At 30.0% G+C, this 22,099-nt stretch overlaps 1 protein-coding gene across 5 annotated transcripts in view; it reads left to right on the top strand.

Moving 5' to 3' along the window:
* Positions 1-22,099, top strand: part of LOC139512455 (sonic hedgehog protein-like) — a 72,220-nt gene that overhangs the window by 43,937 nt on the left and 6,184 nt on the right. For all 5 annotated transcript variants that reach the window (XM_071300064.1, XM_071300067.1, XM_071300066.1 and 2 more), the window contains 2 exons: positions 5,154-6,011; positions 19,112-19,373. In XM_071300064.1, coding sequence (XP_071156165.1) covers positions 5,703-6,011; positions 19,112-19,373 — 571 coding nt within the window. In that variant the 5' untranslated portion in view covers positions 5,154-5,702. The remainder of the gene's footprint in view (positions 1-5,153; positions 6,012-19,111; positions 19,374-22,099) is intronic.

Genomic DNA, 22,099 nt, shown 5'->3' with positions numbered 1-22,099 from the left:
ACAGACCAGGGTTTCCAAAACATGGCCAAGTGTGGTGAAAGTGGCGTTTAACACCTACAATTAATCAATCATATCTAACTAACCTTTTATATTGATATTATTTATTTTTGTGACAAGTATTGATATAATGGAAACGTTTTGTAGGAATATGTTTTGCTATTGAAAATATTATAACCCTGTTTAAGATAGAACAAAATATTCAAAAACAAGATACAGAAATACAGAGGTCGTCATCTTGAAGATATATGAATCAAATATCTTTTATGCTTATTGAACCTATCTGTCAACTCAATTCAGTATGCTACCTACATATTTGAAGTGCATTTACTAGATGTGGAATGACATAATTGATACTTATATAATAATCTTTGTCGATTTGACATGCTGTCAATCTGATTGTTATCTACCAGCAGAACAAAACACGAACGGAACAAAATATCATTGCCCGTTGATGACCCAATGCGCTCCTAAAACCTTTAAAATGCTCTATTATTTTTTATTTAAAAGGTGACAGATTATGTTATAGATATGTCTCATAAATAATGTAATGAATACAAATCCTTTTACTACAGTACAACTTGATCTGCATCAATTTGTACGTGATGTATAAGACACAAAACCAAGGTCGGGTATATACAAGGGTAATTGTTGTGGTTTTTTTAAAGACACCTGAATATAACTTACAAAGTAACGTTCAGCCGTACCATAATGAAAATCATATTATATTTTGGTGGTCATAACGTTAAGGACAAAAAAACTAAAAGTTTGACGTTCAATGCTATCATCAGAAATAGGATGATGCTTGAAAGATTAAATCGGCCGTTATTTCATGGTTACACACAAGGATAACACATTTTAAATCTAACAGTCCAACATAAAATAAGTAACATTTTTTTCAATTTTTTTACTTTCTTACTTTATCTTTTTACCATTTATAGAAATTTAAAAGAAACATATATCTTTATAACATGTTTGTCATGTTAAAGAAAAGGTATGTTTTTACAATTTTCAAAATATACCTATAGGAATATATTTCAATTCGAGACAAGTTAATGTTTTGATATACTCCCTATTTATTTACGATTTTAGAACATCTGTAGGCTACTTATATATTTATAATTTTCAATAAAATACAACTAAATTTTTTAAGGGGGAAGGTTATTGTACTAGTTGATTCTCCTGTCTAAAAGATATATTTTTAGAAAATCAAAAGGTGCATTAACTGCCCGTTAGTTTAGAAAGTTCTTACATTACGATTTTTTAAAGAAAATAATATCATTATTTAAGTGTTTTTACAGGTATTTGTGGATTTCATTTTCCATTTTCATTTCTTTTTATTTTATTTGAAAGAAAATTGAGTGTTTCTTAACGATTTCTATTTAACGTAAAGTCCACTACACGTATAAATATATCGGAATTGGTTTAGTCCATGAATGCCACAGTTACATTTTAAAAACAGAAACTTCTTTTTACTATAATTCTAATTTTATGAAATCTTAGTATCAATCAAAGTACAATCTCCCCCAGGCATTTTCATTATTTTAGAAATTAAGGTATAAGAGATTGATATTAAGATTAAAGACTTATTTCATTTTTTAAAATTAAAATAGCTATTCTATTCAAATATCTTCTTATGTTATCAAAATAAACGTTAAATATTGAGAAAGCACGAGATTTACATTATCAATATTCCAGTTGATATTTGTATTGTAAGTTTTATTTTGTAGCATTTACAAACTGTCAACAATTATATTAGCCAAACAATACACAGGACAGGTGTTTGTGCACCAGTCTTTGTGAAAGAGATGACCATTAAAGTCCCCAAATAAATAATTGGATGGAAATTCAATGGTCTGTAGACGTGATAATTTACCACTATATAAGATACGAGTTGTTATAATAATCATCAATAAAAGAGTGTTATTGTTCGTTAAAAACTGTGATTTTTATCAAACAGTAACAATTTATCCATAAAATCTACGTCTAACTAGAACTGACCGCGGTCAAGTGGTTACATATGGCTTCTGGCATTTTAATCTATCTAAATAAATGTGATTAAATAGATATAAAGGTAAATTCAATTAATTTGACAGAAATACTAAATGTTTCTAAATTAAACTCCGAGGTCGTTTTTTTATATATATAAATTTAAATGATGTTAATATTGTAACGACCAAATGTTAGGGATCAAATATTGAACTAATATTTTGTTCCATTAATGTATCACTTTATGATCAATAAAACAGATATTGGTAACTAAAAGCTATAAATTCACGAATAGTCTAGCCGTCAAATATTTCCTTAATTACATAAAAACAAAGATTTTAATAAGTCTGCTAGCATCTACAATGCAAACAAACGTATTGTAGTCAGATCAACCTCCCTACCAAGGATTGCAGACACTGTTGTAGTTGTTTTTTTCAGTTACAACTAAGTAGTAACTGTGCAAATGAGGATATCAAGGGATGTCCTAAAGCTGTGTGAAATATAAACAAAAATTGTAGACAGTCCAAAACGTAATATATCATTTTATTGAACTAAACAAGCCTTATTTATAATTGAATGTGTCAGTAAAATAGCGCAGTTACAGAAATATATGACTAGCGCCCAACAAGACCCTCCTATCAAGTAACAGTATGACTAGACAATATAGCAATCTAATAATTACTTGATAACAACGGACAGTATTCTGCTAATTACTAATAGTTCCAAAAGATGGGATCCGGAAATTAAGTCTGATTGTTTGGAGATTAATCATAGAATTATACATCATATTCACATTCTAAGCAAATGATTGTTCCATCATCATTGTGAAATAAAAGAAAATATTGCATCAGTTTTGATGGCGTATCCAAACATTCGATCTTCATCTTATAGTAAAGATGGAATCATAGAAAACTATTTACTAATAGCTTCAGATGATTTATGAATAGTGATGTCATACATACATCACATTTGAAACTAACAAGAAATTTATTTTGGACTTTTTTCAGATTTTTAGTTTACTTTGAAAAATAATAACTCGTAGACCAAAAGAATGCAGTTCTATAAAGACACTTCTTTTAAATATCCTTAAATTTCAAAATCACAGATACAACAATCTATCATATAACTTTCTTTAGATGTTACACAAAATATCACTCGGCAAGACATCAGTCATAATATGATTGAATGATGTCTTACTTATTCAATTTAGCTGTTCAAATTTCTTTGATGTAAGAAATAACTGAAAAAACTACAAAAACATTTCTCATTTGCATCTTTCTAGTCTTTCTCATAGGAGACCACAGGCTTACCCTCAAAATGTTTATATAAGTTAAATATCTATGTGTTTAATGCTGTTGTTAACTTTTTTTATTTTACCCCAAAAATAAGATAAATTTGCAATTCAATGTGTCATAGATGTGAGGTTTTTTTTATGACGCCATGGTGATATAATATTAAATTTCTCTACTTTAAGTTACTACACTTTATTATTATATTAATTTATTTTTAAAAAATAACATGTTTTTTTTATATATTTAAGAATACAAGAATGTTATTTTTTTTCCCCAAAAGTGGTTATACAATGGGCCTTATCATACCCAACAATAAAATTCACATCCAAGGTAATGAATTGTCGTTGACCTTATGAACCTAGATTTGGGGTATTTTACGTTACAAGAAAAAAGAAAAACAACTAGTTAATAATATTTAAAAACATTTTCTTTATGAATGAAGCTTTTTGGGAAAAATAATAGTGAAACATTCAAAATCTCATTGTTATTGATGCATTTTTCTCGAATGTTCTTCCTAAATAAAATCATCATGACCAAGTTTCGACAGGTTAAAGATGCATGATTGCAATGGAGTATGACTTAAATCAAATGATTTAAACTGTTTGAATTATACTGTGCTCCCTTCGAATTTGGAACATAGTGTATTCTGCTTAAAAAATAAAAACTATTTTACTGTCAAATGTGTATCGCTCAAATGCAATTAAACTGGTATAACTTGATTTCTTTGTGAGTAACTTTATTACCTTACGTTATGTTTCAAATAACGGCAACAGTAGTACACCGGGGTTAAAAAGTCATAAATTGAGATTGAGAAAAAACCAAATCCGGATTACAAACCAAACCCAAGGGAAACATATCAACTATAAGCGGAAAACATAGAACAACAGGAACACTGAAGTGCAACAAAAGCAAATGCCAGCATACATAGAATCTAACTATTTGATAACAACTGCAATATTCATCCCTAGTTCTTGTTAGCAGAGTTCCTATCTATTTTTGTCAATAATATTGCCAAACATATTCCTGACTTGGTCTTGTTAGTTGAGTTCCTGTCTATTTTTTTTTTATTTTTTTTTTTTTTTATTTTTTTTTTTCATTTAATATCAACAAACAGGTGCAATGGATTTGTATTAAAAATTAAGATATGTATCTAAGTTTTAGATAAGTACATTAAAAATTGCACTTTTTCAATTTTTTTATTACTTAATTTGTAGAAGGAATTTATAATTCAAAAAATTTAAATTGTGTGATTCATTGTTACGGTGCAATTATTTTATAATTAATTTCTCATGAAAAAATAAAAAAAAAGAAAGACACCGTCAAATCATAAGTAAATATATGAAAAATCATAATAATATTTAATAACGAATGGTTGAACCTTTTAACACATATACATAAATTTTGGTACTGTATTTATATTTATTTTAATACAGTGTCGTAGAAAGAGAAATTTTACGTTTTATTAATTTTATATTGATCATATATTACCAGTTTATGGAGATATAATTACGCATCAACTTTTACATGAAAATAGCGATAATTATTCTAACAATTTGGTAAATAACACGATTTTATTGCATTTTCGCCGCAATATGCTAAAATAAAATCAATCTTAAACACTTGTTTGAACTTAATTTTTGTCCTCAGTGACCAATAAAATTTGCCGTTCCTACTTATACCACTTAAAGGATTTTTTACTATACCGTATGAATTAGATGGTGTACAAATTTACGAAAAGGGAAAAATCAATGTCAATCAATCCTTCGGTAAAGACCGTAAAATCTAACATGCATATACACAAATAATAGGGTTTAATCGGATTTCTTCACAATAAGTAAACTGTTACTTGTCTATCACAATTCACTTCTTTTCCAGGTGTTCCGTCAGGCCAACATTTAAACTCAAGCAGTGTGGTTTTTAGCTATCTGTTGATCTTTCCGATTGTCTAAACTGAAGATATTATCAGTACTCTATAGTTTTATATGCTTTTCGTTAGTGGGCCGAACTGTCATTAAAGTGGTAGGTATAAATTTGACGTCATGTTCAGACAAACTCTCCAATCAGAGACGAGATTTCTATTTGAGTAAGGAATATGCTTCAACTGGTGTCACATGATGGTTCATCATTTTGCCGGAAAGTCAGGAACTACAAAAGTATCAGGAATACATCACTTTTCATCATGTTACATAACTGTGAACGAGAGTTGACATCGGAGGTCAAACGACATATTTACAATTTATCAGAAACATGCCGAAAAATCTTAGAGATTACAATTTCAAACAGTGGAAATAAGTCTTAAAGTATGATTTAAATTATTTATTAAAATATATAAAGTTATTAATTTGTAATGTAGAAAATTATAGTAATCTGGCGTACAAGTAGACACTGTCAAAGTCTGTAAACGCCAAATCATAAGTACACGGAATGCTTTCAAATAGGATAATTAACAATACTCTAACTGGATATTTTGTCTTGTTCTTACTAATTGGTTCATCATTACAATGTGGCCCTACCCGAGGACCTGGAAGGCGGCGGAGGCCGGGTAAAATGACAGTTCTTGTTTATAAGCAACATGTTCCGAATGTCTCAGAAAACACAATTGGTGCAAGTGGAGTTCCAGAAGGAAAAATTTCACGAAATGATCCCAGATTTAAAGATCTTGTGAAAAATGAAAATCCCAACATCATATTCAAAGACGAAGAAGGAACCGGCTCTGACAGATTAATGACACAGGTATGTATTCTTATCGTTATTGACACAACTTACCAATTGCTGTTTTGTTATTTGGTCGAGACAAGAATTATATGTTAAATAAGAGTGTTTTTACTGTTAGACTACACGTGTTGATAAGTAAGCTAAGATTATTGTTGTTATCATGACACATAATAGCATAGGATTTGGGGATATTTTAATATACTGACTTTATACGTTTTGCAAAGTATATATAAAATGTCTTAGAAGTTCAGATTTTGTTTGCTTATCTTAAGTTTGCTATACGACTTATTTGTGATTTTTCTTTCTTTTCGACATCTCTTGACTAAATTGCTAGTTTTCATTCTATATTTTGACTGGATTCTCTAGATCATATAATTATATCATGACAAAATCCAAAACATTGCTGGGTTTTACAACTCGTGAAATATTGAATTCATTACTTTTTTAGTTTAATTCTTATCAACTAGATTCCAAAAATCAAAAAACTGAAAGAGGTTTTTCAAGGATATTCGTACGAAAAATGCTATCTAACACTGTTTAAAATTGTGCAACCATGGTTCGTTAAAAGAGCATAAACTAACACAAGTTAAATGCCATTTAATCTTTAATGAGTTGTTGAAGTGATAAGTTTATTTGTAGAACATTGAACACTTCACTTAAAATTTTCTTATTGATTTGGGGTTTTTAGATAAATCTAGAGCAAACAAAAATTTTAATAATCACTACATACCATATCTTAATTATCATGTATTTTACACGTTATTTTGCCATATTTGTTGCGTTGTATGTAAGAAAATTATTCAACACATGACAGCTTTTTTTTCTTGATCATTAGAATTAATGGAACAGAATTATGAGTGAAAAATAAAAAGTAACGCACATGTTGCTTTAATTAAAATATTTTAATCAAATATGATTCACAAAAATGGAATTGTTAGTGTATTCTTTGCTGTATGAAAAACAAAACGATATTATTTGGTAACCTTGTTGTTTTAGCTTAAATTTGAATGTCTATTTACCTGAGCATGTTTAGTTGTTTTAAATATAAGCACGATGCTGTCTCCTTGGCACATTCCCCATTTCCATTCTCGATTTTACTATATAGCCAAGTAACAAAGCGAACGTCTACTTTTAGTCATGTTGAGAAGAAAAATAAAACTAACACACTAGTCGTATTGCTGATTTGAAGTTAAAAGTAATTCTTCTAACATAAGACATCAATACTTCCAAAATTTATTAAGACACTGACCATACTGTATCATTAAGATAACAAAAATAAGATTCGAAGGTTGTATGCTGATTTCAGTCAGCTAGACGCCTTAGATTTCCATTCGATAACCTATATAAAATTTGAATTGATTTGACCAATCTTTTACATAAATTTAGTTATTTTCAAAATATGAACGAGTACCTGTTTCAGCAGATATGAAAGGGGGTTTTGTAATACAACATACTTTCATGAAGATTCAAATTTGTGTCAATAGGAACCAAAAATGGGTATGTTGCATTTGACGCCGTTTTATCTAGAAATTATTATAACTGCTGTCAACCTAGATTTGAACATCATTTGCACTATCAACCGCTGAAAAAAATTAACCTTGGATGTGTGTTTGTTATTTGTGTCGTAATCTTCTGCCTAATTTTGCGATAAGTATTTTTTTTTTTCTTATTAAACTCTATTTGCAGCTTCCAAATAGATTCATGATATTTAACATCGGTAAACTACTGTTGACTCAAATAAGGCTTTAATTTTCACAACATTATCTTACTGATATCAATTTATGAAACCCTCAAGATTGCACAAAGTTTAAAACATATTTGTATATAATTCTAAAAAGTAAAATAACAAAAATACTGAACTCCGAGGATTATTCAAAACAGAAAAAATTTCTAATCACATGGCAAAATCAAATGATAAAACACATCAAACGAATGGACAACAACTGTCATATTCCTGACTTGGTACAGACATTCTCACGTGTAGAAATGGTGGGTTGAACCTAACAAAGGCTTCTATCATTAAAAAAGTATAACACTATATATAGTTAAACTATATCGGTTTAGAAGATAATGTAGCATTTTCATTGTCAATTTTTTTTTACGTTAATCATAAACATTTAGGCACACTAGGTAGTCTTAAGTTGTTTTCATATATATATTTTCAAGTCAAATTTTCCTCAAGGATGAAATTAAAGGCATGCTGATTCGAGAAAAATATAACGGTTTGTTCGCTGCAAGAGAAATTATTTGGAAATACAATGTTATAATATCTATGCTAACTGTACTGTAGTGCACTGTGAAATAAGTCATTTGTCTTCTTAACTTGAATCATTGATAAAAGTGAAGAGGATATAAAAATTTGAAAATTGTTCAATGATAATTTCACTTATGGACTGTTAAAAGCTTGTTTAAAATTGTTAAAATTATCCTTTTTGTCTAACTTTTATTCATTAACTAAAAAATATTTGTATTTTTCCCTCTACTAATGACTAGCCACACATTTGGGGTAAGTGTCAAAGTGAACAAATAATATTTGTATTTTTCCCTCTACTAATGACTAGCAACACATTTGGAGTAAGTGTCAAAGTGAACAAATAATCAAATGGTCATGTCTAAAACTTGTATTGCTTTTAAAAAAACTTCATTTCAAACGTAATAAGTTTTAAAAGAAGACAATTTCCTTTTGTTCATGCAAATATTTCTTCTAAAAATTTAAATTAGCACCGCTACCTTCTAATTCGTTTGAAACAAAACATAAACGTGTGTTCTAAAAGAAAAAAATATATTGATATACATGTATAAGCCTGGTTCTTTGGTGAGTTTATGCAACTACTGTGTCGATGGCACTGCCATGGAGGTATGTCTTTAGATGAATCACAAGCCCAGATGTCGGTGATTATATCCTGTCATAAAATTTAATTGAAACGTTTGTTTTCTGTGATTTTACATGTAATGAAACGTTCACAAAAATCTTGAAAACCAATTCATCAAAAATTTGGCATTACATTAGTATTTTGATCTCTAGTGCTCTTCGCCGTCATTATTGATTTGTCGTTCGCCCTTTTTTCTCGAGTGCCACAAATGGGTCTTATGTAAAATCATTCGTCTGGTTTATTAAATTATAAGCCTGGTATTCTTATATTTTATAAGTCTAACCTGATTTGATATTCTACTTCCGTATTGCGTTTATGTGTAGAAATCAGAGCTTGGATATTTTTTTTCTAATTTTCATATCTTCATCTTCTATAATATTAAAGTTTTAAATATTTTGATAAAATCTGTAAAATAACATATAAAAATGTACAAAAGTATCATGACGAAAAGCTAATACTTCCAATTGATGTCTACCATACATCCGTTGTGGCAATTAGTTTATATTCTAGTTTGTTTAAATAAGCCGCTTATTTTGCTATGTTAAATCTGTTTGAAGAGTTTTTTAATATGAGTATGTAAACTTTGACTGTATCAGTGTTTGTGTATATCTGTTGAAGTCACCACATATTTTAGCAACTATTTTGTTAGAAAGAGAAAATCTTAAAAACATCAAATGTCAACACTTGAACTTAGTTTCTGTTATAATCCAATGGTGTCCCAGTAACGAAGTGAATGGTCCGGTATGCGGGCGTTGATTGTGGCTCTATCATAATAGGCGTGACATTATTTTTTATATACACAAGAAAAATTAACAAAGACTTTATCGTTTCTTTCCCTATTGAGTAAATTTTTATTTTTAGTTAATAATTCACAACTTGCCTTTGGAAATGTTTCTTCAAGGTGATAATAAATTTTGTAAAAAGTATGATAATGATAATCCAATTGAAAGTAATTGATCTCTACTGAAACAAAACAGAAAAAATACCGTGAGAAAATTCAGTGCTTTTGATTGAACCGTTATCGGGTAGGCCTGTTACCAAAATGATTGGAAAGCCTAAAATTATTAAAAAAAATGTCAGTGAGTTGACAAAACCAAATAGAACAAACAAAGTGAGCTGAAGTCATAATGCCATAAGGAAGCTGAAACCTTTTCCTTTAGCATGATATTATTTTACAATAAAATTAAAACTTACACACAAATATATCATTTGAATCCATCCAAATACTACTAGTAGTTTAAGATAGATCTGAATTACACCAAATAGTGTTTGTAAAAATTAAAAACCTGTGCCATGTATAAAATGTTCTACCTCTAATTGAAGTATTGAAAGGAATAACGATTCATTGCATTGAGTGTGTATAAAGACAATGGAAAGATGAAGGATCGTTAAAAAAATAAACTGTCATTTTGGTCATAAGGATTTACTTCGAATAAAAGTCTTATATCAAAGAAAAATTCGATATCTTGTTTCGTCTATTAACCTTTTTAAATTAATTCATTTTATAGTTAAAGAAGTGTTACTATCATATAGAACTTATTTTCCATGATAACAAAGTAAACCGAAAAAAAGTATAAAGATAGGAAAATGTTAGGATAAGTGGTATCTAAATGGTATGGACCATGTGTCTGTTTTTGAAATTGTATCTTATTGTTTGTATAAAAATTTATAAATTTGACATCTCTCTAAATTAACACTGGTATATGACTCCGATATGGAAAGTGTTGTGAAATATTTCAATTAACCTGTATCAATCAGATTCTTTAATTTGCATTTTAAAAGATTCGAGTTTATTAGTTTTCTTCTTTTTGTCTATACATACTATCCAGAACCTTGCAAGAAAAATCTTTTAAAGACTCATACATAAAAACTTTCTCGTTTAGAGTCAATAATGGTTCATTGTTGATGTTAACTGCGATTAGATGACCAATCAATATTGAATAAATATGAGCGCTTAGTATGAAAAATGATTTATTTTATTATAGTGTCACATATTTGATATTTGATTACATAAACAACACAAAATAAAATGACCAAATATCCAGCCTTGTGTAGACTTATGAGACACTTATGTACAAACATTTCTAAAATCTAAAGGTTAAAAAAAATAAAGAAATCACTGAACAAGTCATTTTAGTCTATATGTACAAAAACTCAAATTTTAAAAAAGATTATCATCACATTGAGCTTTAAAAATAAGAAATAGAAATAATAATTATCACAGTTAAACTTAAAAAAAAGTAAAAAGGTTTTCCAGGATGAATAAATTATTTGAGTTAAAATCATTGTTTATAAATATCAATAGAAAAACATTAAATATTATTGCTTGATAAATTCTCATGTGCTAAATAGTTTTCGCCTCTGAAAAGATTTTAAAATTGCGTATGACAAAGAAGTTTGTATATCTTCACAAGACATTATTTCAATAAATTTACTGTCCATATCAAGAGTATCAAACCCATCAATTAAAGTTCTAGCTTTTGCAAACAATTCAAACCTAATATCGTCATATAATGGGCAAAACAACAAAAAATGTTTTTCACTTTCAACATCGTTCCTATTGTATAGTCGGCACAGTCTTTCATCTACTGGTGTTCGCGGTCGGGCATATCGTCCTGTCTCGATAGCCAACGGCAAAGACCCGCTACGGAACAAGGAAACAGTTCGACGCACATTTTTTGGGAGTTGTAGCTTAAGGTATCGCTCAGTTTTAACGTTTGTTTTGTATAAACGGTATGTCCTTAGTTTATTTAGTTTACATTTTTCGAATCGTCAAACAACTCTTGTTTGAATTCATCGTTATCAACAACATCAAAGCGTTGCTTAATTGTTCGCATAACAGTTTTTGTAGAAATTAATATATCATTAAGTATAGCAGTGGCATCAACGGTTTCAGCAAAACTTTTCACTTTAACGTACCATCCTTTACGTCGATTTTTAGTCCACTCGGTAATCTTTCGAGTTAAACGCGTATCATCAGATCGCAATATCCGACTTAATAATCGTATACATGCAGTTCTTTGTTTCGTAAAACACGAGGTCCAACCCGTATCTCCTAGAATTGCAGTATTTGCCGTGTATCTTTCAACAGACATGAAAAATTTAGCTGCTTTGTTCTGAATAGAGTTTATTACTGAATGCACTTTTGTGCCCCATATTCCCGAGCTATAAAATAACACTGGTTCAAGCATAGTAGAATACAACTTGGAATATACAGAGTGTGTCATTCCACCTGCGCTTATAAATTTGCCATACAACGCACTGAGTGCTCTGCTCGCTGATTTTGATAGTTCGCGTACGGCTTTGTCATACGATAAATGTTCATCTAACCACATGCCTAAATATTTATATGATGTAGCATAGGTAATGTTTTGTCTGGAACAAGTAAAGTTAAAGCTACTACGATCGATAGATGGATTTCGGAAATGCACTATGTTACTCTTGGACGGATTAACATCAAACTTCCACTGACTACACCATGAAGTGCCGGTTATTTTCACTTTGAATCTTTTTCCATAATTTGATTAATACAATTGTGTCTGTGCTTTTTAACTCTGTCTTGTGTTGAAAATGTTATCACATTATATATGCTTATAAAGATGACCCTCGAATTTGATAGAATGAAGCAAATATTAACTTAAAACCTAAAAATTAAAGGTCCTGACAATCTTTATGTGTCTGTCAAAATTCAGGAGTCTGTAATTTGTTGGGTTTTTTTTGTTGGTTTTTGTCTGTCATGTCGTTTGTCGTTCATTGTTTTGTCATAGATCAGTTCGTTGGTATTTTGGTTATTTTGAGCTGTTGGGGCCTTTCCAATTTACTATCAGCATGATATTTGCTCAATGTTGAAGGACTTGCCTTAATCTTTTGTTGTTTATATCTACGTCATTCGAACTTAGTTGAAAGTTGTCTCTTTGGCAAACACACTTATAACCCCTTATGTATTTGTATTGAAATAAAAATTTAAAATTTATCAGAAACGTATCTGTGTACTGTTTTCCATTCTCAATAATATGTTTCCACACACAGATAAGTAAATTTCTTAACTAAATGGTCCTTCGGCAATTATACCACATCTTCATATCTTATATAAAATGCGAAATTCAAATAAAAAACATTGACAAATCATCAAAACTTTATAAAATTGTTAAATTAACAGAAGTTATTGGTTCTTTCAGATAATTAAGTGCTAGTGAAACTGTTAATCGGTTTGTAAAGAGATTCGTCTAATGGAGTAATGAGTCGCAAATTCAGGCTTTGATAAATTAACTTCAGGTTTGATAAATTGGCTGTTTATGTTTGCTATACGTCCAGTGAAAACTATTTCGTAACATGTTTGGTAATTTTGTGTTTTCAATTTATGAATTGGTCGACCCAACAATTTTGAGTATTATAATACTCATTCGAATTTGGTCACTGTGCGCAAGTAAAGAAATTTCTAATGAAGTTGCGATTTGTCCATTGTAGAACATTGTTGCTCTTCCTGTTAGCGTTTCAGGTGTAGAGGGTCCTTAAATAGGATTTTATTTTACATCATTTGTTCCTTGATTACATGGAATGATGTATAAATAAACTCGTACAGCTTTCCATTATAGTCGTTTACACATTGGTATGAACAAATTTTGGGATATTTAAGTCTACCCTCCATTTGTTTATGTTTTTAATGTTTACTATTGTATAATTTAATGCAGTTTTAATCAAGGTCTAATTAGTTCTATTTGTAAACTTGTCTTTTATTCTATTATATTAAACTATCAACTGAATGAAATCCAGCAGTTTATCTATGACAATGACAATGATAAAAGATGTATAATCTTGTTGATTCGGAAAAAATGTTCAATGTAGTCTGATTAAATTGTTAAACGAAGCCTAACATGGTCGAAATATGACATGAATGGACATAAAGACTTAAATCAATTAACACTTAGAGAATCTTTAACGACCACTACATAAGAGGAAAAGACTGAATCATTTCGTATACAGTCTTGAAGAAATGAGGCCAAAAGAGGGACTTTAATCGCTATGTACATGTAGTTTTTAAACCCAGCTGCAATTTTGCGCGTGTCATAAGTCAGGAGCCTCTGGCCTTTGTTAGTCTTGTGTGATTTTTAATTTTAGTTTCTTATGTATATATCGGAGTTTATTATGACGTCCATTCATACTAAACCAGTGAACATTTAAGTTTAGGGGTCAGCTGAAGCACGCCTCCGGGTGCAGGGGTTTCTTGCTGCATAAAAAAAAACATTGGTGGCCTGCGGCTGTTGTCTGCTCTTTGGTCGGGTTGTTGTCTCTTTGACACATTCCCCATTTCCATTCTCAATTTTATTGTAATTTATGATATTGAAATACTTCATTTTGTCAAAACTTTACAGATAAATGTCAAATACAATATAAACCTCTCTCATAGGGATCCTCGCAAAACGAACGTGATATTAACAAATATCTTAAACTTAGAAATTTTACAACCACATTAGAAATTCTTTTTACCCATTAGGTGTCAGGATGTCAAGTTGACACAACGTGGAAGTCATAATACCTCTTTTACTTTCATCTTTTATTCGTCTAACAGAATGAAGATAAGTGTTTAATTTGTTATCTGATATGGAAGCATAATATATTATTAATAAATTTTAGGGTAAATAGAAAAAAAAAACTGTTTTGTTAGATAGGTAGCTAAAATATTCATGTACTCCCTTTTTGTTACAGCAAATTCCGATAAGTTTTAAAAAAAAAAACACACTATAATTATTTCATGTTACATATTTTATATGATTTGAATGTTTTAATCATGTGAGTTGTGTTACGAGCGAAAAAGATATTCTCATAAGTCAAGAAAGAAAGAAAAAACAGAAATGAGTGACTATTTCAAAGTCAATACACTGTTTTTTTTTAAACAAATTGTTTCCTGAAAAGCTGGGGTAGTCATGAAACGAAGTACTTCCAAAACATCTAAATATGCGTTGATATTAATCTCTCTTTCACTTTGGATGTGTTATGTGCTGTATTCACTTATGACTAGTGACTTAACTGCACGAAGCACAGTATGTAATGGCGTCTAAAATATCTAAATTATCAATATATCTAAACTCATACATCTAAAGAAAACTAACAACGCCATGGCAAAAAGACGAAAGATTACAAAAAGACGAACAGGTCCACAAAACTCAACAAGAAACAACAATTACGAGCAATACCAACGTTGGTCGGAGAGTTTATTCTGATTGGCATGCAATTGCCGCCATATTTCATAGTGATTTGAAGATGCAGTTGAAATCCGTTACTGTCGAATGTGAATTATCTTCGAAAATGTGTCAACAATAGTAGATCTAATATTGCTCGATCAAACTGTGATGTCGACCGTAAGACTTTATTAGTTCAGGCTAGAATAATACTGTCAATTAGCCGTTTGTACGTTAGTGGTCGTAAAAAGTCTCTGCATCGTAACAAGGCCTCGAAATTGAACCAAAGTTACTAGTAGTCATGAACTGAGATTGTTTTACTAGCAAAATGAATAAACATATCAATTGTAGAAAGGCGGTTATTGAGGTAACAACACTTTCCGAAATAAAATCATTTTAACAATATTTTGAATTTTTGAACAACTTTTAAAATAGTTATCAAGTGAAAGACAACGTTTGGACATATTAGAATCGCTAATTTTTGTGAGTGAACGCATTTGTTACGGCTAAAAAGACAGACATTAAGGATCAAACATTGAGAATGCGGAAACAAATTTTCACTAACTACTGTTATTCGAATATCTCAATATTTTGAAGGGACAGTGTACCAGGACTTACATTTATGAACGTTTTTTTTTCCTTTCGTGATGATTTTTTATTCATGCTTTAAAATTTATTCTTTTTTTGTGTTTTTATTTTTTTTATAAATGCATAACTCGTTTAACGTGTTTTTTTTTTCTTCCTTTTTTGCTATACTTCCTTAGTTTACATTTTTGTACTTTCCTTTTCTAAAATATTTCAAATATCTATTGTATGGAGTGTACTTAAAAGAATGACAAGCCTTATACAAAAATCTTAAATGAGCAATTTAAACTGAAATTAATATTCAAGGAAAGTTTGTTTTATAAAATTAAATTATTTACAAATATCTAAATTTATAGTTTAACGAACTAAAATAAATATTTAACTTTAAAACCGTTCACTCCTCAGTTGTATGTACTAACTTTTATATTTGTTTACCTTTAGTCTGAAGTGTTGAATATGAAAGACAAAAATGTACGATTTGACTTACAATAAAATACTATTCTTGTTTATCTGAAGTGAATATATAATATGGTCCATCTAGCCGTTAATCTTCAGAACAAAAGATTGATCTTTATCACTATTGAACTTAAAATTGTTTGTACCTATGCCGAAACTGTAAAACGCTCTAAAGACGGTGTTATTCAGCTGAAGAACCCTTATCCTTGTAAATAACAATTTTAAGCATACTTGTCCTCATTTTGAGGTAAAATATTCATTTATGTGGCCACTCGAGTTACGTCGTATTAATATATGGCTCACTTTTCAGTTAGCAATTGTGTGCAAGATGAATAATCAAATACATTGATATGTTGTTAAATAATACAGTATCATAAAAAATTCAAAGCAGGTCTTTTGAAGGTCTGTTGCTAAATTTAAAATACATTCATGTTTTCTGCTATGTCTGATGTTCCTTGAAATACATTTTTTTATAACCTGCCAAGATTTAATCGATAAAAATATAAGAAACGTCCCATATTTTTAAAAGCATTATCTCATAAATAGGCTCTAGTTAGGTTTAACCCAATACCAACAAGACAAATCAAGCCAAACTAATGTATTTGATATTTAATTTAAAGAATCAATTTCTTTTAATTTAATTATGCAATAAGATTAAAAAGGTATAAATATAGTTGTAAAGATATAATTGTGGTTTTTTACCTTTCTATTGAGACCTTGGGAGTATATACTAATAAGATCTGTGATTATTTTAACATAACGTGAAACATACCATAGGTCCGATTTTTTCTTCCGATAAACTTGGATATATATCATACCGTTCTGTATCAATGTAACCCTCTTTTAATATTATCATGTAATTAAATTTATTATTAAAGAACATAGGCCTTGATTCTACGTAGTATTTTTCTCATTAGGGAGCTTTAAGCTGGTCAACATTACTTTGTTTCTCTGGGTGAATGGTATTTGTTCATACAGGAGGACAGATTAATCCGTATATAATCTTCCCATAAGATGTTCTTCTTGAACAAATAATGATAGTGAATTGTGTGAAAAAATCTCAACTAAATTCTTCTTAAATTTATTTATTTACCAGTATCTTTCTGACAAAACTTTTAAAGTTGTAGATAAACTGATTTTTGATTATGTATTGCCAAAAGCAACCGCTCGACTAAAGTGGATTTAAATTTATAACATAAGCTTCACAATTTCTATAGAATTTAGTTTTTACAATTTTTTTAGCATGATCTTCTATTTTTTATTATCCTTCCATGTTAGGTAAAGAACTTATCATAAAACAATCTATAAAATTTCTTTTAAAAGTAAATAGGTATTTAATCAGTTGAATTTTGTGGAAAGAATGTTTTGATTTTGCAAAAAAATAATCTTTGAATAATCATGAAACAAGCTTTTAGTAAATACCCAATTGTATGTTTCTTTTTTGTATCTATCTTAATCAAAATAAATATTTAAACTTTGAAGAAAAGTGACCTTCTCTATCATGGTATATCTTTTATTTATTGTAACATTGAATTAGAATTTACTGTCTATATTATCAGGTTAAGGTTATTCATTTGATCATAAACTATGTAACATTACATAATTTCAGCTTGATACAATAGCTGTTTTGATTTGATATCCCATTTTGAAATATGGGTTGTAAATATACTTGTAAACAAGTATTAGAGTTTGTGGTTTATTTATATGAATAAACAGAGATATGGGGTATACGGCCATAGATAATAGCCTAAGGACCTAAAAAAAATCATTAAAAGACATCTAGGGATCAATATGCATTCTTCAACAATAGAGATTGCCCCGAGTCTTAAACAATATATGAATAAATTAAACAGAAACTAGCCAGATCTGCTATCTACACGACTCTAAATATTACACTAAGGCTGGTCCGCCATTCCATCTCGTGTAGCGATAAGTAAACACAACAGGGATCCAGTTTACACTAAGACATGACCAAGGACAACCACAAACCAGGAGCCTGATTTAGAACAGGTACATGTGCATATGCTGGTATTTAACTAGTTTTTGAGATATCAAACCAACCTCTTTTCTCTATCAGTGTAATAACAAAACATTCTTCTATGATCATGCAATAAAAGGAGTATAGGGAAAATTGCGGTATGATGTGTAGCAAAAACACAAGTCTACAAGTATAAGGAAAACTGTCAGTTGTCAGTTTCTGAAAGCAAGCTGAAAGATTTTAAGCTGCTAATAAGAAACGAATACCGTATTTGAGATTGCTAGCAGTTTCCGAAAGCAAGCTGAAAGCTTTAAAGTTGCTAATAAGAAACCAATACCGTATTGGAGATTGTTGTCAGTTTCTGGAAGCAAACTAAAATCTTTAAAATTGTTAATAAGAAACCAATACCGTATCAGAAAATGATGGCAGTTTCTGAAAGCAAGATGAAGTCTTTTTATAAAAGTCGCTAATAAGAAATCATGTTGTTCTACAAACTAATATCAGTGGCTGCACAGAAAAGAAGCAAACAACAACGAACAATTCGGTTAGTGTTATATCTTAACACTTGTAAGTTAATGTTTTTAATTTGTATAGCTTGATATCATAGTCTTAGATGCATTGTATTCATTAGATTTTATTGGCTTTGAACAAGCTCATAGTAACTGTGAGTACTCTAGGATCTGCACTTAATCTTTTGTTGATTCATTTATAAACACCAGTGATCACCTGAGGTGTTCTCTTTACGTTGTAAAAGGACAATTCAACAATTTTCAGTTTGAATAAAGTGACATGTCTGCTCTTTATCCAAATATAACTAAGTTGTGACGTTATTAGTCGTGTTGCATAGTATATATTACATGTATTCTGAAACATATCAGTTAATAAATTAACATAGTGCCAATTTTAGATTGGGTATTGTGTCAATAAGTTGTTCTATGTACATAAGTTAATGCCATCAGATAAAAGATGTAAAGAAAACATTTTTTATTAATTGCACTAGTTTGATATGTTTATTTTTTTTTTAAATCATGTACTCACTCATTTCAGAGAACCAAAGACAAACTACAAGCGCTTGCTGTCTCAGTGATGAATACATGGCCTGGTGTTAAACTGCGAGTAACCGAAGCGTGGGATGAAGATAACCATCATTGCAAAGACTCTCTCCATTATGAAGGTAGAGCTGTAGACATAACAACCAGTGACAGAGACCGGTCAAAATACGGCATGTTGGCACGTTTAGCTGTGGAAGCAGGTTTTGATTGGGTGTTTTATGAATCACGTGGTCATATCCATTGTTCTGTTAAATCAGGTAAGTTTGAAGCATATATACTGCAGGCATGATCAGAAATGCGTTTAGGAACCTTTGTATGCAGGAAGTCAGTGAGGGTAAAGTGGTGCAAGGCAACATTACATTCCCTATCCACCTTGCCAATCTTTCTCTCTCTTTTAATTCAATGGAACTAAATGATTTTAGAAATTACTCATGTAAATTATATTGAGTGCCATTTGTCAATATCCCGCCTGTTATTAAAACCCATGTGCAAGACTATAGTCCGTTTGACTTTACATGCCGTATAGAAAAGGATGCAGTTATGAACGGACTTACTGAAGACGTCAACTCCGATATTCGTGTAAGGAGAGTAATTATTTCCACGTGAAGGAGAGTAATTATTTCCACGTGAAGGAGATAAACCACAATTTTTTCAAAGAAACTCAAATTGATTTGTTGATTTGATGAATTTGAATAATTACATAAATATCCATTTATCTATGTACTATGTAAGTGAGGACAACACACTTAACGTTTAATGGCTTCCAAACTTAACGTACCGACGTCATCATATTAAAGAAAGATTGACCCATATAATTTTAGCTTGAATTGAACATGTGCTTCCTTTTAGAAGATCAAGAAAAAACGCTTTCTTTCTCTTGTTCAATTATTGTGTAATATCATCAATTTGACACAAAATTTACTCTCGTTATCTGATTATGCATTTTGCATCCCTTTTATTGGGCTGATAACGCTTTTTAAAAAATAGTAAAATAGAAACGTTTGTTCAAATTATCGCTGATATGAAATATGAATCTTTTTTTCACCATACCTCATCTAACGATGCTATATTTCGCACGCTTATTTGGGTAGGTGCATTGTCATTAAACAGTAATAATTTTCACACTTTTTGTCATTCAGAAACTTATTTTCAGGTAAAATAACCTAATAAGTATTAATTAGAATAATTATTTAGATGTTCAGACGCGATAAAAATTAATCACCTGTTAATAACTGCCTGTTTCCATTTATAGTGCTCAGACAAGGATAGTCTTTGATGTTTTTATAACAGGCTTTGTCATTCGAAGATTGTCTGAGTAAAAAGGTGTTAGTTAGCAGAACTATAAAAACGAAATTTATAAGCAATATAAAAAGCATTCGGGTAACATTTATAGGAATCAAACTATGTTTCTACGTCTTCGTTGTTCTGCTTAAATTCAGTGAATGTAAGCATATAGTCTACGCCTTATATTTATGTTTATACGTTCAATATATAAATGAAGGCGCAAAACTTTTACAGTATTTATAAAAAAAAAACTTCATCATTCAAGATTCGAGAAAACTACATGTATTACCATATTATCATTACGCCAAAAGAAGTAATGTATACTTATAAAATAACAATTCTAATATGACGTGCTTCTTTCGCTTTGTGAACAAACCCATGCTCTAAATCCAATAAAATTTGTTTGCACATGCGTATATTGACTTCTTCAGAATAATGAATTTTATCAAATTATCATGCACTTAATATATTTCCTTACCTTTAAAACACTTTCAAACTCTTAAATGGTGTACATGATGTTACTAAATCATTAATTATGACTGTAATGTGTTGCATTCCGAAATTGACATATTTGACCCAGATACGACAACCGTTCATGCTGGCTGTTCAAACTCCTCCCTCTGAAAAAGTACAGTGGAAGCCGTTTGCTTCTTTACAAACAAAAAGAGAGGTTCATGGAAGAGCCTACACAGACGCACTATCGCTCGGACAAAAATAATCACGAATATAATGCCTACCCATGTTAAAACTACAATAAAGTATAGCTTGCATCAATTATTTCTTAAATATGTTTGTTCCCGATTGATATCAATATGTTATAAAGGATCAGCCTTTGCAGTAAAAGCTTTGAAAATGAGTGAAAAAATCAGCTCTGTTTTATAAGTTTGTTTTAACACAAGTTGTTTAATTTTTTAATGGAAATGTAGACCAAAATAAAAAGTGTTTTATAATTTAAAACATAAGATCTAAACAAAAATCTACAACAAGTATCTTGTTTTCCGTATTATTTTCCAAAATTCCATAGCTTGGACAATGCTCTACAAATCCAATTTTAAGATATCCTTTAGTGGATGGTTGTCTCAAAGGCAACTTCTCTTAGTTTTTAAAACGTATTGAAAATTGAAAAAAAAAAATGCATGAAACAACATGGGAAATTATCCTATGTCAAATGACAGGTTTACCTAAAAATGCTATTAAGCACATTATAGCAAGGATCTGTAAAGCAAAGGCAGCTCCATTACCGAATACTATACATATGTATGAATGAATTTACCGTTTTCTAGATTGAGGTCAGACAATTTTTATTTTGCTACTTGCCTTTAATTTTATGGACCTGAAACACCCACAACATTTAACCAGTTCACATCCTATTGTCCTGATAAAATCGCCATTGACGTCTGACGACCGTAAATATTAAATAAAGATAGTGTTTTATTCATTATTAATAACGGACGTTGTATTCCATAATAAAGGTAGTAAAAGTTTTGAGTATTTTAGTTGTGATTCATGAAAAGAACAAAATATAAGGAAGTGGCTCTATTTGTAATTTGCCGTGTGGTATTTGCTGGTCTATAGTATTGTTTGTCGTTTCATATGTTTCTTGAGGAAAAGCTCGAGGGGTCTCTTTTGTGTCACATGTCCTCCTTTTACTTGCAGGTTTTAATTCCTCTTCAAGTGCCTTTTCATCTTATGATTTCCG

Source organism: Mytilus edulis, chromosome 2, assembly GCF_963676685.1.
Source record: "Mytilus edulis chromosome 2, xbMytEdul2.2, whole genome shotgun sequence".
NCBI lineage: Eukaryota > Metazoa > Mollusca > Bivalvia > Mytilida > Mytilidae > Mytilus > Mytilus edulis.
Note: the sequence above shows the minus strand (reverse complement) of the source record. Positions and strands in the feature narration are given on the sequence as shown.